General features: G+C 42.6%; 2 protein-coding genes across 4 annotated transcripts in view; one reads left to right on the forward strand and one right to left on the reverse strand.

Annotated features, from left to right (window-relative positions):
• The window catches only part of LOC122541070 (transmembrane 6 superfamily member 1-like), a 65,847-nt gene extending 61,206 nt beyond the window's left edge, over positions 1-4,641 (forward strand). For both annotated transcript variants that reach the window (XM_087981237.1, XM_043677580.2), the window contains one exon: positions 3,252-4,641. In XM_087981237.1, the coding sequence (XP_087837363.1) occupies positions 3,252-3,443 (192 nt within the window). In that variant the 3' untranslated portion in view covers positions 3,444-4,641. The remainder of the gene's footprint in view (positions 1-3,251) is intronic.
• An 8,808-nt stretch (positions 4,642-13,449) lies between these two features.
• The window catches only part of hdgfl3 (HDGF like 3), a 136,708-nt gene continuing 132,916 nt past the window's right edge, over positions 13,450-17,241 (reverse strand). For both annotated transcript variants that reach the window (XM_087981239.1, XM_043677582.2), the window contains one exon: positions 13,450-14,478. In XM_087981239.1, the coding sequence (XP_087837365.1) occupies positions 14,464-14,478 (15 nt within the window). In that variant the 3' untranslated portion in view covers positions 13,450-14,463. The remainder of the gene's footprint in view (positions 14,479-17,241) is intronic.

Genomic DNA, 17,241 nt, shown 5'->3' on the forward strand with positions numbered 1-17,241 from the left:
GGCCAATAGTGTATATTGCTGGAGTTGGTATCTATGAAAACTTGTTACTTAGACCCCTACAGTGTCAAAGCCTATTAAGTCCACACCAACCCTCTGAACAGCATACCACCCAGACCCACCCCGTCTCTGTAAGTCTGCACTTCCCATGGCTAACCCACTTAGCCTGCACATCTTTGGAGTGCGGGAGGAAACCCACACAGACACAGAGAGAATGTGCAAATTCCACACAGACAGTCACCCGAGGCTAGAATTGAACTGGGGTTCCTGGTGCAGTGAGGCAGCAGTGCTAGTCACTCAGCCACTGTGCCACCATTTGACTCTACTGGGAGGCATTTAACTTGTTTCTTGTTAAAAGTCCTATTTATAAGAGCTAGCTGTTGAGAGAAGGATGCTATGTAGATAGCAGATTCTTGTTTGAAGATCTATCTATGGTAGATGAAGAAAGGGAGCTGGGAGCAGGACTGAAAGTGAAGAGCATTGTGCAACAACAGAATGTTAGAATGTGAGGAAAAAAATAGATTGGTGTGGACGGAATGTGAAAGCTTCAGTGGTCATCCTAGTGTCTCACAGAACGAACAGGAGTGTGGAGCCTTGCTGCACTCTTAATTTAAGCTTTTATTTGATCTCATCCTTGACCTCAGTTGGTGATACTGAGAAACATTATGACCAAACCCAATTCCAGCTACAATGATGCTATTTTAAATATCAGCTGCCTGTACTAAAAATATCCACAGAACTGTGTAGACCTTAGACTTTGGTGTGTGATGTCTCTGTGGTGATCGGACTGTTTATTCACCCTCTCTGTGCCTTTAGAGTCAATCGAACAAAATTAACCCAAAGATGTTTTGAGGAATTTACACATTCTGCACGAGATTTTCCAACAGCTGAAGGGTTTTTGGAGACAGGGAATCACCTGTTTTTGTTTGGGTAGAGAAATTTTAGCTGTGTGATTAACTGTTCACTGGATTTAACATGAAGATCTGTGACTGGATGGCTGCAAGTGTGCCTTTAATTGTTTAGGATGATAATTTTTGAAATGGGCGTGTTTGATGTGTGTTCGCAATGACGCGATGATTTGCAGGTGTAGAATTTCCATGGGTATCCTCGGGTGACTGCTAACTTTTGAGAAAAAGTATCTGCGTCTATTCGTGCCTCATTTCACTTCTGGCAGAATTATGGTGGAAGAACACCCCAGGAATTTGAAGGCAAGATCTGTCCAACTCTAATTCTCCTGTAAGATGCCCCTTAAAGCCTGCTGTTTGACCATGATGTTTTTTGCTTTCTGAAACAGAAACAAATTTGGAATCCTAGTTCAGGATTCATTTAAGGTTAATTATGCAGTTCTTTTTTTAAACAAAATCCTTTAGGAGATGTAAAAGTTACTGACCATATCCACAGAAGTGTGTAGACCTTAGACTTTGGTGTGTGATGTTTCCATAGAGACCAGACTGTTTATCCACCCTCTCAATGTCTTTAGAGTCAATCAAACAATATTAACCCAAAGGTGTTTTGAGGAATTTACACATTCTGCATTTATTACCCATCCCTAATGCCGAGACAGCAGTTAAGTGTCAACCACATTGCTATGGGTCTGGAGTCACATGTAAGCCAGATCAGGTAAGGAGGGAAGTTTCCTTCTCTAAAGGACTTCAGTGAGCCTGAAATAACTGCACAGAGGCTGGTGTCCCCCTCACAAGTCACCTTTTATTTACACACGGAGAGTCCTTGACACTGACCCAGCTCCCTCAGGGCCAGCTCTCAGAGTGACCAGAACCTCTGATACTCCTGTTTATATCTGTCTTAGGTTAGACCAGGTTAACAACCCCAGTCAGGGAACTTATATTCTTTGAGGTCCACCTAGCTGACCTCACTACAATCAGTACAGAACGAGATGGGTTTTTCGTGACAATTGACAATGGTTTCACTGTCATCATTAGATCCTGAATTCCAGATGGTTATTGAATTTAAATTCCACCATCTGCCATGGCAAGATTTGACCCCTGGTCCCAGAACATTAAAAGAGTCTCTAGATTAATAGTCTAACAATAACTAGGCTGTCATCTTCACAGAAAGGTTCAGTAGATAGTCGGGAAGGCAAATGCTATATTAGCATTCATTTCAAGAGGGCTAGAATACAAGAGGGCAGGAATGTACTGCTGAAGCTGTAAAAGACTCTGTTCAGACTGTATTTGGAATATTGTGAACAGTTTTAGGCCCCATATCTAAAGAAGGATACTTAGAAGCTGGCCTTGGAGGTGGGGTGCAGAGGAGGCTTACAAGAATGTTTCTGGGGATGAAGGACCTGTTATATGAGGAGCAGTTGAGGACTCTGGGTTTGTATTCAATGGGGTTTAGATGGATGAAAAGGGGGATCTGATTGAAACTTACAGAATACTGAGAGGCCTGGATAGAGTGGATGTGGAGAAAATGTTCCTACTTGTACGAGAAACTGGGACCCAGGGGCACAGCTTCAGAGAGAAAGGATGGCCTTTCAGAACTGAAATGAGTAGTTTCTTCAGCAGTGAATCTGTGGAACTTAATGCTGCAAAGGGCTGTGGAAGCCAAGTCATTGAATGTGTTTAAGAGAGATATAGTTGGTTCTTGATTTCTAAGGGGATCAAGGGTTATGGGGAGAAAGCAGGAGAGTGGATTGAGAAACATATCAGCCATGATCGAATGATGCAGCAGTATCAATGGGCTGAATGGCCTAAATCTGCTCCTATATCTTATGGCTTTATGGGTATCTGCCCTTATATGGCTCAGAGCCAAATTGAGTTTTACAATGTTCCTGTGAAACACCTTGGGACTTTTGGTATGCTATATTAAAGGTGCAATGTAAGTGCAATTTGTTGTTGTCTCTAACTAAGTAGAGACTGTTATTCTCCAATGTCAGGTTGGACCTCCACTCCTTTTGAACTATATTCACTGTAGTGATGGCAGAAAGTTAAGCTATACTGTACATGCTTCTGTATTGACATGCCATTCTGTTTAATAACTGCAACTTTGCTGGATAGCTTAGGTAATTCATCACCTCCTGACCTAGAGTCGCCAGTGCTCTTTGCTGCGATTTTTGAGAAGAAACTTTCTCCCAAACGTATGGCAAGAAATATACATCACCGAGATCTTTTGGGAGCTCTTAATACAAATAAATAAAAACCTAATCTGTCTATTAAAAGCTCCACTGCTTAGTGTTTGGTATTGCTCAGGATTTTAACCATCCTTTTCTCCTCTCCCCTGCCCAATTATAACAGGCACAATTTTCACATATCGGAGCATCCCTTCATTCCAGAACTCCATATATGTACAGAGTGCCAGAAGAGGCTCAGCTGATTTTTCTAATAACAAATGGACTCTATGGCATCGTGCCACAATTACTTGCCTACAGATGTGTGAATAAACCCGAGTTTTTCTTGAAGAGAAAAGAAGACGCAAAGACAAAGTAAAAAGCAAACTCAGTCATCTAAATGTTTTATTTTTCTGTCCAAAGTTGCATTTTTTGTTATGCAGATTTAATATTAGAGTAAATTTCTTATTAAACAAATTGTATTGGTGCTTTGCAAATGATTTCTTTTTTCTATTTTGGTATTGGTACTGTATTATTCCTCCAAGGTTGTTCTTGTGTGAAGTTAGGGAACTGTGTGCATAAGAAACAAAAAGTGAAATAATTACCAAGAACAAATGCATTCATTTTGCTTTGGGATGAGAGATTTCTGGTCTGAGGTAGATGCCAAATCCAGTCAATATCCGTGCTTACAGTGTGTGTGGTGCAATTTATTGAAGTATCAGTTTTGTATAATGACAACCAGACAGGAGCTGAGGAGACTTTTTTTCAGTAAATTCACAGGAATTCAATACAGGCATTTATTGCATTTCTAAAATTGCCCTTGTGAAGGTGGCAAGCTGCCTACATGAATACAGCTGTTTCTCTTCATAAACCATTTTCATGGGGTGGTTAAGAATAAACCATGTTGTTATCAATCTGGAGTCACATGTAGCCCAGACTGGGGAAAGATGACCGATTTCATTCCCTGAAGGATGTTAGTGAACCAGACATACTTTTATAACAATCTAGTCATTTCATGGTCACCGTTACGGAGACTGTGTTTTTTAATCCAGCCTTATTTAATTAAATTTAATTAAATCCCTAGCTGACATGATGAGTTTTGAACTCTGGATCGCTGGTCCAGTAATGTAACCAGTCTGTGTCTTTACCACGTTTTAATGCTGTTATTTGTTACAACTTTGAATGCACTTCCTGAAAGGGGTGGTGGAAGCAGATTCAATTCTAACTGGAGTTGGATAAATATTTGAACTGAGAATGTTTGCAGGACTGTAGGAAAAGAGCAAGGCCGCGTTGGACAAATTGGAAGCTCTTTCCAAGAACCATTCCCAGGTATAATGGGCCGATGGATAACCAGTCTCATTAGATTCTGCAAACTTCCAAAACAGTAGATGCTGATATTGCAGTGGCATTAAATGAATTATTGCAATACAATCTACAGCTTTGAGTGTGTGCTGCATGCACTAATCATATAGGTCACTTCTGTGATAATTCACATAGTCAACGTGAAAGCAATTATCTGTTTACAAAAGCTGAATTGTATGGACAGCCCTTCTTTATTAAACAGAACTGAAATGAGACTTTGTCTACTATTTCTTATCAAATATAACAAACTGATGAAGGAAATTCTCAATGTTTTAAGTGTTATATGGGGGGAATTGGACTTTGAGGATATCTTTAGCTGGGTGTCCTTGCTTGTACAAGTGGTTTATATTGTTGCTGCCTTTGGCTAGAATTAAAGACTATTTAAAGTTTTTAGCGATTACATGTTTTACTATAATAGGCTCCTGCTCTTTCCAACAGATCTGTGTTCAGTCAATTCTGTTGAGTTCAATGGCAGCTTTTATTACACGAGGGAGAAACAGTTGCACAGATATTGAAGAAAAGGTGAGAATGGGACTTTGACAGAGTCCCTGCATTTTCAATGGGCTGAACAGTATCCTTGAGTATTGTATTACACGATCAGCTGCCCAACTTCCACTGTTCCATGATTTTTGGCTTTGCCTCCAGCCAGAGATCTTAAACTCTGGAATTCTGTCCCTAAAACTCTTACCATTTTCATACCCCACTTCCTTTAAGATCCATTTTTTTAAAAATCTACGCATTTGACAAACTTTTGATCACCTGTACGTCTTCGTGTGACTTACTGTCAAATTCTGTCCAGTGACACTGCTCTGAAGTGCCTCAGGACATTAACAACACATTCAGATATCCAACTGGCTAAAAGTGTAAGTTGTTGTTGCCTAGTGCGGGGTAGAGGGAAGAAATGTCACACAAGGCTGGAATGCTTGAAATTAAAAATCACTGGAGCTGTTTCAACTTCCTGTTTTTTTCTAAACAAGAAAGAATTATAAATGAATTTCAGTCTGCCATTTCGTTTTCTCTTGTTGTAAATGCGTTGGCAAGAAGCTGACCAGATCTGAGTGAAAGAATTGGCTTATTAGAATATTAGAGCAGCTTGGGTGAATTCACACATTGGACTTCAGAGCAAAATAGCTCAGTAGACTCAGGGCTGTTGCCCTGCACCACATAAGCACCTTCAGAAGGTGTATCCGTCACTTACCCCTGCTGTCTCCTTGATAAAATTATTTTACAGACAGCAAGAGAGGCTGTTGACGCAGCACAATTTTAACGAGCAATACCTCTAGCTGTGGTTGTGCAGCTTTATAATGAGTGAGAGCTCAGGCAGTGTGGCTCCAACGTACCTTTCAGCTCCCTCGTGTGGTGTGGTTCAGCCTACCCCAAAACATCGTCAGTCCGTCCACGTTGCAGATTTAGATCAGTAGATTCTTTAATCTGATCGGGGGACGGTGCACGACCAGGATATGTTTAATGGAACAGAGGAAGATGAAATTAAAATATTTTTTGAATGATGAGAAATCGGGAGCTGTGGAGGAACAAAAAGATTTTGCTTGCATTTCAAAACAAAAAGAACGAAAATCTACTGCGCAAGTGTGAGAAACAACGTAAAAGCCAGTGGGTATGTATCTTTATTTCAAAGTGGCTGGAATATAAATTGAGGAAGTGATACTTCCATTGCACAGAATTGTAGTCAGATTCTGTGAGAAGTACTGCGTTCAGCCTGGGACACAATCCCAGGGAAAATGTATCAAAAGACTCTCACCCCTACCCATCCTGGAAACTTAATCATTGCATTCAGTACAGCCCACAGTCATATTTACATGTCAGATCATGAAGCAATCATCTCCATACCCCACACCACTCTGTCAAAATTCACAAGTCATGGATCATTTATGGCAGCATTTCTTTCATTTTAATTCATTGCTGCTGACCCTCAGCATCGGTAACATGCCGACGTACAATTTGCAAGGAGCCATGGTATGTTGCAAATCACCTTTGACCAGAGTTTGCGTGCTGAGCATCTTTCCTCTGCCTGCATCACAAATGGACGATGAAATGATTGCAATTTAGATGGAGTTTGCAAATGTATTTGCCCTTTCTTTGTCCTAGCATCCAGCAGATTTGGATCCCACAATTTCATCCATCAAACTGACCCTGGCTCTACTCATAGAACGTTACAGCACAGAACAGGCACTTCAGCCCTTGACGTTGCGCTGACCTGTGGAACCAACCTGAAGCCTATCTATTCCACACTATTCCATTTTCATCCATATGTTTATCCAATGCCCATTTAAATGCCCTTAAAGTTGGCAAGTCTATTACTGTTGCAGACACAGCAATCCTGAAGAAGGGCTTATGCCCGAAACGTAGATTTTCCTGCACCTTTGATGCTGCCTGACCTGCTGCACTTTTCCAGCAACACATTTTTCAGCTCTGATCTCCAGCATCTGCAGTCCTCACTTTCTCCTTTCTATTGCAGTGTGTTCCACGACTGTACTATTCTGAGTAAATAAACTATCTCTGACATCTATCCTATATCAATCACCCCTCAATTTAAAGCTATGTCCCCTCGTGCTAGCCACCACCATCCAAGGAAAAAGGCTCTCACTGTCCATCCTAAGACCACCCTCTGATTATCTTATATGTCTCAATTAAGTCACCTCACAATCTTCTTATCTCTAACCAAAACAACCTAAAGTCTCAAGCCTTTCCTCGTAAGACCTTCCCTCCATACCAGGCAACCTCATAGTAAATCTCCTCTGCACCCTTTCCAAAGCTTCCACATCCTTCTTATAATGCAGTGACCAGAACTGTACGCAATACTCCAGAGTTTTGTACAGCTGCAGCATGACCTTGTGGCACCGAAACTCTATCCCTCCACCAATTAAAGCTAACACACCATATGCCTTCTTAACAATCCTAACAACCTGGGTGGTGATGTTCAGGGATCTATGCACATGGACATCAAGATCTCTCTGCTCATCTACACTATCAAGAATCTTACCATTCGCCCAGTACTCTTTATTTCTGTTGCTCCTTCCAAAGTGAAACACCTCAAATCTTTCCACATTAAACTTCATTTGCCACCTCTCAGCCCAGCTCTGCAGCTTATCTATGTCCCTCTGTAACCTGCAAAATCCTTCAGCACTGTTCACAACTCCACCGACCTTACTGTCATCTGCAAATTTACTAACCCATCCTTTTACGCCTTCATCCAGGTCATTTATAAAAATGACAAACAGCAGTGGTCCAAAAACAGATCCTTGCGGTACACCACTAGTAACTGAACTCCAGGATGAACATTTCCCATCAACCACCACCCTCTGTCTTCTTTCAGCTAGCCAATTTCTGATCCAAACCGCTAAATCACCCTCAATCCATTGCCTTTGTATTTTCTGCAATAGCCTACTCTGGGAAACCTTATCAAACACTTTACTGAAATCCATATACACCACATCAACTGCTTTACCCCCATCCACCTGTTTGGTCACCTTCTCAAAGAACTCAATAAGATTTGTGAGGCACAACCTACCCTTCACAAAACCGTGTTGACTATCTCTAATCAACTTATTCCTCTCTAGATGATTATAAATCCTATCTCTTATAACATTTTCCAATACTTTACCCACAACCGAAGTAAGGGTCACAGGTCTATAATTACCAGGGTTGTCTCTACTCCCCTTCTTGAACAAGGGAACAATATTTGCTATCCTCCAGTCTTCTGGCACTATTCTTGTAGACAATGATGACATAAAGATCAAAAAACAAAAGCTCTGTAATCTCCTCCCTGGATTCCCAGAGAGTCCTAGGATAAATCCCATTTGGCCCAGGTGACTTAGCTATTTTCACAATTTCCAGAATTGCTAACACCTCCTCCTTGTGAACCGCAATCCTGTCTAGTCTAGTAGCCTTTATCTCTGTATTCTGCTCGACAACATTGTCTTTTTCCAGTGTGAATACTGACAAAAAATATTCATTTAGTGCTTCCCCATCTCCTTGGACTCCATGTACAACTTCCTACTACTGTCCTTGATTGGCCCTAATCTTACCTAGTCATTCTTTTATCCCTGATATTCCTTTAGAAAGCTTTAGGATTGTCCTTGATCCTACCTGCCAATGACTTCTCATGTTCCCTCAACCTGGACCATGTCACTTTACAGTTGCATTTCTCACCTAGTGAACAACAAGTGATGACAGTGAAAACACACCTTGTGGTGAACACTACCAGCGGTGAGCTCTACTAGCCACCAGATAACTCTGCAGAACCTCTGTGCCCTGTTTTACCACACTGTACCCCAGCAACCCATTTCCACCCATCTACCAATAAATGCCACCACACTGAACTTTGCCTTCAACTGCTCTCCCTCGGCCCTGACCCTGACAATAACATCTCCCAGATGCCCATCCTGCTTCTCTATGATCCCCCTGTGGAGGCCAAGATGGTGGTCACTGCTAATACCCCATCCTCATCTCAATGCCTACCATGGTCTCTGATGCTATTCCATATCATCCCTTTATACCTTGTCTTGCCTGTCTCATCATCCATGTCCCCAACTTGACAGATATTTCTGCTTCCCTGTCCATTGACCCCCTCATCTCCTTTTGTTAATGAACCTCCCTTTGCACTCTCCTCACCAATCAACACAAGGACCACTGCACTATATTTTCCACAGACCTCTGACTAACTTCAATAAGTAGTCCAAAGAGCCCTGACCACTGGCTTTGTCCCTCCTTGACTGAAAAAAACACAATTCTCCTGACTACTGGAGCTGACCCTACAGGACTGACCACTGTCCATTCCTTGGATTGTAGTTGGACTGTAGGTCCACTGACAGTGAGCAGGCCGAGTGGACAACTAACCATGACCAAACTGCTGGACTGTGTGTGGACTGTGCCCTTGGTTGATGGCATCTTGACTCCCTGACTGCAGCAGCATCTCCCCCCTCCCCCTAGATTGGACTGAGGACGATTCCACATTGTAAATGTAGCCCCTGGTGGGTAAATGTGAAGTGTGTTTGCTATTAAATGGCAGCTGGCACACCTTGCAGATGTTCAATTGAAGTCTCGGTGTGCTGTCCAGCAAGCTATCCCCTCCCTGGACAGATCCTTAATCATGTGCAGCCTGTTCATGTGTCTATACAAAACAATACATTAATAATGACAGCACTGATGATATGTTGCAACTCCAGCCAGAGCCAAAGGCGAGCAGGCAGGGCACAGCAAGGCATGGACAACTTCAAGATGCATGTGCAAATGCTAAGAGAGCTGCCCCAGTGTGAAAACTGGGTGCCCGTCTCTATACACAATATGTCCTTGCAGCAGCTGGTGGCTGGTGGACCCTACAATGTATTTCTTAAATATCCTGCAAGTGGATCAGAGAGGTGCCATGAGGATCCTGAGGGGTTGGCATTCGATGCCATTGTCTGTGAATGAGAGCTGGTGCTCATGGATCATGCCCTGAGAGGCTGTTGCAAGGTGAGCAACATGGAAGCACTTCCTAGCTGAGGTTGCCAGGTAACTACTCTGACTTCCACATCAAGAATTTTCAACATCAAACCCACTGACAGTACGTGGTACAACGCAATGCTGCAAAGCAATGGGCCATGATGTGCAATTAATAAGATCATTAACACATGATAATCCCTCTTATTAGGCAAGAATCTCATTCAACACCTGCAACCTGGTTAAAAGATGCAGCCAGTTCCTCCCAACATTGAGTTGATCCTCACTGGACTTCTAACCTGATTTCGCCTCCTTTCTCTCCATAACTCGAGGAGCAGGAGAATCAATGTTTCGGGCATAAGCCCTTCATCAGGAATGATGAAGGACTTAAGCCCGAAACATCGATTCCCTAGCACCTTGGATGCTGCCTGACCTGCTGTGCTTTTCCAGCACCGCATCTAAAGCGATGAAGAGTTTTGATAAAGTAGATAAAGGGAAACTATTTCCCACATGAGGGAGTTTTGTATAGAAGGATGCAGAACCTTTACAGCAAGGTCACTTAGGAGCAAATTCAGGACATATGTTTTTATATGGAGAGACATGGTCCTCTAGAACTCTATACAAATGTAGTGTGCAGCAAATGGAAATCTGATAATAAGATTGATAAGTTCATTTAGGTAATGTGTGTGCAGTAATAGTGATGAAAGGAACCAAGGTCTAGATAAGCCACAATCTACTTTAGTGTTAGAACAGGCTTATGTATCATAGAATCCCAACAGTGTGGAAACAGGCCATTTGGCCTAACATTTGCGTAGACACTATGGTCAGTGGAGTTGTGGACAGAGGGACATAGACATGCAGAGCTGGACTGAGAGGTGGCAAATGGAGTTTAATGTCAAAAGGTTTGATGTGTTTCACATTGGAAGGAGCAATGGAAATAAAGAGTACTGGGCGAATGGTAAGGTTCTGGGGAGTGTAGATGAGCAGAGAGATCTCGGTGTCCATGTACATAGATCCCTGAAAGTTGCCACCCAGGTTAATAGGGTTGTTAAGCAGGTGTGTTAGCTTTAATTGGTAGAGGGATCGAGTTTCAGAGCCACGAGATCATGTTGCAGCTGTACAAAGCTCTGGTGCGGCCGCACTTGGGAGTATTGCGTACAGGTCTGGTCACCGCATTATGGGAAGGATGTGGAAGTTTTGGAAAGGGTTTAGAGGAGATTTACTATGAGGTTGCCTGGTATGGAGGGAACACCTTATGAGGAAAGGCTTGAGACTTGAGGCTGTTTCGTTAGAGATAAGAAGGTTGAGAGGTGACTTGAGACATATAAGATAATCAGAGGGTTAGGTAGGGTGAACAGTGAGAGCCTTTTTCCTCAGATGGTGATGAGGGTACATAGCTTTAAATTGAGGGGTGATAGATACAGGACAGATATCAGATTTAGTTTCTTTATTCAGAGAATAGTAATAGGGGCATGGAATGACCTGCCTGCAACTGTAGTAGACTCCCCAACTTTAAGGGCATTTAGATGGTCATTGGATAAACATGGATGAAAATGGAATTGTGTAGGATAGATGGGCATCAGACTGGTTCCACAGGTCGGCGCAATATCAAGGGCTGAAGGCCCTGTACTGTGCTGTAATGTTCTATGTTCACACCGACTGTCCGAAGCACAACCCACCCAGACCCATTCCCCTAACTTATTTCTTTATATTTCCCCTGACTAATGCACCTAACCTATACATCCCTGAACACAGTGGAGAATCTAGCGTGGCCAATTCACCGAACCTGCACATCTCTAGCTGTGGGAGGAAACCCACACAGACATGGGGAGAATGTGCAAACTCCACACAGTCATAGAGATGTACAGCACAGAAACAGACCCTTTGGTCCAACTCCATGTTGACCAGATATCCTAACCTAATCTGATCCCAGTTGCCAGCATTTGGTCCATATCCCTCCAAACCCTTCCTATTCATATACCCATCCAGATGCCTTTTAAATGCTGTAATTGTACCAGCCTCCACCACTTCCTCTGGCAGCTCATTCCTGGGGATGGAATTGAATCTGGGTTCCTGGTTCTCTGAGGCAGCAATGCTAACTACTGAGCCACAGTGTCACCCTATGTCTTCTCTTACTCCTACGTTAGTGAATTAATGTGAAGATTACCATCTTAAACTATCGTCTGCTCTGCATTTGTCACCTTATTCAGATACAATTGTACATCTAGTATCCAATATACGTTAAGTCACCTGACTCCATTCCTGTTCCTGGTCACCGACGCAGAGCAAATTAGATATTTTCTGACTTCTGCATCTGATATCCACTCCTTTAGAATATTTGCCTATTTCCACCACTGTGATATCACCTTTGTCCATGCCCAGCTTCTTCTGAAACCTGCATCCATGCTTTCATTATCTTCAAATTTGACTTTTCAACTCTGTTGACATCTTGTCTTCCATTCCAGTATTCTAACTTACATCAAACCCAAATCACACATCACTCAATGTTGTTTGTGAGCTGGAAGCCACTGGAATTAAGCCAATTCTCCGCTTCATGTCCAAAACCCTCTGCAGCCTTATTGCTTCCTATCTTTGTAGTCAGTACCTCACCCAGCTTCTGAGAGCACTGTTGTCCTCTAAGTCTCTTCACTTTGTCCCCTTTGTTTCACCAGTGACCATTCATTCAGCCTTCTTGATCAGAAACCTTAATATGTCCAATCTGAATATCTGCTTTTTCCCATCCTCCTTTGGGTTACTCTTCACAACCTTCCTCTTTGACCAAACAATTGGCCAAAAGTCCGTAGGTCTCCTGCTTAACGTTGGTGTCAGTTGTCATTTGATTCTATTTCACTGAGGTACCTTGCTATATTTTACCGTGTTAAGGGCACTATATGAATGTCCTTGTTGGTATCTGGTGAAAGAGAGTCTGATGTGAAAAAAATTAGGTAGCAGCAACTGTATCGGGCCCTCATAATTGTGAGCCTTGGAATATTGCCTTTTGCCAGTTCAAGATAATGCCAGGAACTTCCCTTTTATAGTTAAGGTGTGGGGGTAGCTCCCCTGGACAGCACAGTGATGCTGCAGCATTGGCTTCCCTTTCATACTGTAGTACAGCAAACTTTGTTTTAACCAACACCTTATGAACTGCCATTCTTGATAAACTGGTAAAAATTATATAACTTAAATGCTGCGAAGTTTAGTGCATTATTGTGTCCAATTGTTACAATTTGCAATTGATTTACCTCAATGTAAATATACTTGTTCAATGGAATGACCACATGAAATATCAACGGTTGATTCAATTTCGAGTCAATTTCTCAAATGCCACAAGCTACCATGATGTCCGAGCAGTCAAGACAACAGTGCTTTCAGAAGTTGGTTGAGGTACAGATGATTACAGAAGTAGGAAGCAATAAGGCTGCAGAGGGTTTTGAACATGAAGCGGAGAATTGCCTTAATTCCTGATGAAGGGCTTATGCCTGAATCATCGATTCTCCTGCTCCTCTGATCGTGCCTGACCTGCTGTGCTTTTCCAGCACCACACTGACATCTGTGCAGTCAGTTGAGGGTGAGAGTGGGAAGGCTGTCTGCCAGTAAGTTTTATTTAAGACAAAGTTGCATTATTTACAGCATAAATCATTTAAATAAGAAAGCATAACAGTAATGTGTATACCCTATGCATTACATTTCTATTACTTAAAGTGTGTTTTTTTACTTTGATTGTGTGGACCACTTGATTTTCCGGAATATTTGATCACTTGGCACACTCCTGGCCGGGTAGGTGCTGGATAATAGGAAGTTTACTGTATTACGAGGCTAAGCTTATTTCAGAGAGGGCAGCAATCAGCTGGAGACGGGCTTGGCAGTACACTAGCATCATGGGACGTGTTGTGAGACTACCCTCAGAGTCTGCTTCAATGGCAATGACCGATTCTGCCTGGGGAAGGTCACTTAACTGTTTCATTTATATTCACCAACACTGCAGCTATGGTCAGCTCGATTTTCTGCTGGGTGGAACTCATTCTTACACGCCACAAGCTATGCAAGGAGTCTCATCTCCCAGTTTGCAGTAAACAAATCGACACCAACATTCGTGCATTCCATAAATTTTATTCTACTGGGCAGTCATTTCTGAACAGCCGTAGAACAGACATTTTTTTTGTGTAAAGATACTAAATAAATGCTTAAAAAATCCCATAGAACAGATGGCACAGGGAGAATAAAACTGAGCTGAACACGAGAATAAAAGTTATTTTTCACATTTAAAGCAAGCATCAAAAATAAATATCATATCCTTTCTCAATGACGGAACAGCAAGGCGATTATAAGAATGAAGTGCTGTGAAATGGGTTGGGGGGGTGGGGTGGGGTGGGATGTTGCTCACAACATTCCACATGGGAGGGGAATATAAAATAAAAGACATTTTCTGTTTCTTTGTACTGACTGACATGTGCACAAAACTATAATCAGTAACACAATGAAGAAAAGCCGGCACAAACTGCAAACCGATGTCGACAGTGGCAGAAGGAATGATCGTTTGTAAAATATCCAATACTTGACAGCCAAGAAGTGTACCCTCCATGTTTAGTGGCCAGGATTCAGATGATCAAGGTCTGAAATGAAGAATTAAAAGCAATTAAAGCGTTAAGCACAGCACTGCAAATGCTGCAGAACTGAAACAAACCTCCCTCCTCCAAAAAGACTGCTGGAGACACCGGGTAGTGTCTGAGGAGCTAAACAATTGCAGAGGAATCTCAATTATGTGGCATTTGATAATCCAAATATCGGATTATCTGGCAATGTCCTGATGCTCTGTTAAACTATGATATCCAGCATTCGATTATCTGGAATTCGATAACCAACCAAAACACTCCCACCTGTGTACTTTGGATAATCGAGGCTCCTCTATAGTGTTTTAGGTTCAAGACTGATGAAAAGCTGGCAAGTTGAAACATTGGGCAGGATTCAGTGCAACAGGAAACATGTCTGTTTGGTTCACTTAATTGTGGGAGGGGGCCCTGCATTAGTCTCTGCTCAGTGGCCAAGCCTTGCCCATCTATTAAATCAGATGGTGGCAAGGCTTTACTTTAGATTCAGATTTGACAGTGGAATGTCACGCTCATTAAGTAGTAACTTCATGCCTAATTTCCCTGAGCTCACCACAATAATACTAAAGACATGTGGCTTGCCTGCACTTCCTGAAGATCATCCAGCAAACCATGTCTGGTTTGGTAGTGGCCCCCTTTGCAGTCTCTCATTACCAGGTATTCCGCTATAATCATAAGACCCCAAGACACAGTAGCAGGAAGCAGGTCTTTCAGCCCACCACACCATTCAATGAGATCACAGCTGACCTGATAATCCTCGACTCCAATAAATGATTGAGGGATCTGAGCATAGGAACAACAGTGTAGGTGAGATGGTGGAGCTGAAAGCCACCTGCCCTTAGTTTCAGCCCTCTCCTCACCCACACTATCGTTCCTGTGCTAGGTCCCTCGATCATGTATTGGAGTTGAGGATTGGATGGTTGGCACTGCTGCCTCATAGGCCAGGCACCCGGCTTCAATTCCAGTCTGTGTGGAGTTTGCACTTTTGCCCCGTGTCTGCGTGGGTTTCCTCCGTATGCTCCAGTTTCCTCCCACAGTCCAAAGATATGGATTCTGGGTAACCCAAGATGGAGGACAGGAAAAAATTGTGGCTGTAAGAGCTACTCCTGTTTTGAGGTATTTTAGGTGTTGGAGGTGATTTCCTCGAATTCCAGGAGCAACAATTACTGTTTTGTATGCTGTTGCACTGTCATAACAACAGCACTTTTAAAAGGGAGGAAGGCAGTGAAGGAGACAGACAGAAAGAAACCTACACTGCTAACTGACACAGCAGTGAATCTGCACAGTTACTGCCTTTGCTGTTTGAGTTCATATATGGCTGGACATCGCAGTGCGTCTAGGAAAAATTAACAAACAGTAAAATTCCCAACTGACCTTGGAGGAACCTGTGTGGGAGAGCTCACAGCACAGGAACAGGTAAGTGCATAGTTTTAAACATGTAACCTTGCTGGAAATCTACAGTCGTGAGTAGGATGGGTTCTTTCCTGATTAAATGTTTTATTGAAAGCTATCTCTTGAATCAATTTTAAAAATATAAACCATAAATACTACATTAGCCTGCAGCACTGTTATTTTACAGCAATAAGACAGTGCTATTTTCTGGGTCTGCAGATTGTGAAAGAGCAAAAATGGCCTTTGGTAGAGTGATATGCTCTTCCTGTCAGAGGTGGGAGTTTAAGGAGAGCTTCTAAGTTACTGATGATTATGTCTTCAAGAAGTGTCTTTGGTTGTGAATTCTATCAGATCACATGGATCAGATGGAGCAGCAGTTAGTGGCAATGAAGAATTTACAAGAGCTAGCGGTTGTGATGGATGGCAGTTATAGTAAGGGAGAAAAGCTACAGATACAGTCAGGTAGGTGGGTTAACTCCAGGAAAGGTTGGAGGGGTAGGCAGGTTGTACAGGAGTCTTTTGTGGCTATCCCCAATTCAAACAAGTACGCTATGGAAAATGTGTGGGGTGATGGACTGTCAGGAGAATGTAGCATGAGCAGCCAGGTTTCTGGTATCGAGACTGGCTCTAATGTAATGAGGGGTACATTGAGTTCCAAGCGATTGATTGTGATAGGTAACTCTCTAGTCAGAGGCACAGATAGACGTTTCTGTGGTCAGTAGGGAAAAATCAGAATGGTGTGTTGCCTCCCTAGTGTGAGGATCGAGGATGTCTCAGAGAGGGTGCAGAATGTTCTCAAGGGGGAGAGGGGCCAGCAGGAGGTCATTGTACACATTGGAGCTAACGAGGTAGGAAGGGAAAAGGATGAGATTCTGTAGGGAAAATATAGAGTTAGGCCGGAATTTAAAAAGGTCCTCAAGGATAGTAATATCTGGATTACTGTGAGCTAGTGAGGGTAGGAATACGAGGATAGAGCAGATGAATGTGTGGATGAAGAGTGGGTGCAGAGGTGAAGGGTTCACATTTTTTGATTGTTGGAATGACCCATACAAGAAAAGTGGATTGCACCTAAATTGGAAGGGGACTAATATACTGGCAGGGAGATTTGCTAGAGCTGCTTGGGAGGATTTAAACTAGTAAGGTGGGGGGTGGGACCCAGGGAGATAGTGAGGAAAGAGATCAATCTGAGACTGGTACAGTTCAGAAAGGGAATGAATCAAACAGTCAGGGCAGCAGGAACAAAGCAGAGAGTAAGGTAGGATGGAAAAATTAAACTGCATTTACTTCAATGCAAGAGGCCTAACAGGGAAGGAAGATGAATTCAGGGCATTGTCAGGAACATGAGACTGGGATATCATAGCAATTACAGAAACGAGG

The sequence above is a fragment of the Chiloscyllium plagiosum genome, unplaced genomic scaffold, assembly GCF_037043375.1.
Source record: "Chiloscyllium plagiosum isolate Xiang-an unplaced genomic scaffold, Cpla_swu_hap1 HiC_scaffold_39, whole genome shotgun sequence".
Lineage (NCBI taxonomy): Eukaryota > Metazoa > Chordata > Chondrichthyes > Orectolobiformes > Hemiscylliidae > Chiloscyllium > Chiloscyllium plagiosum.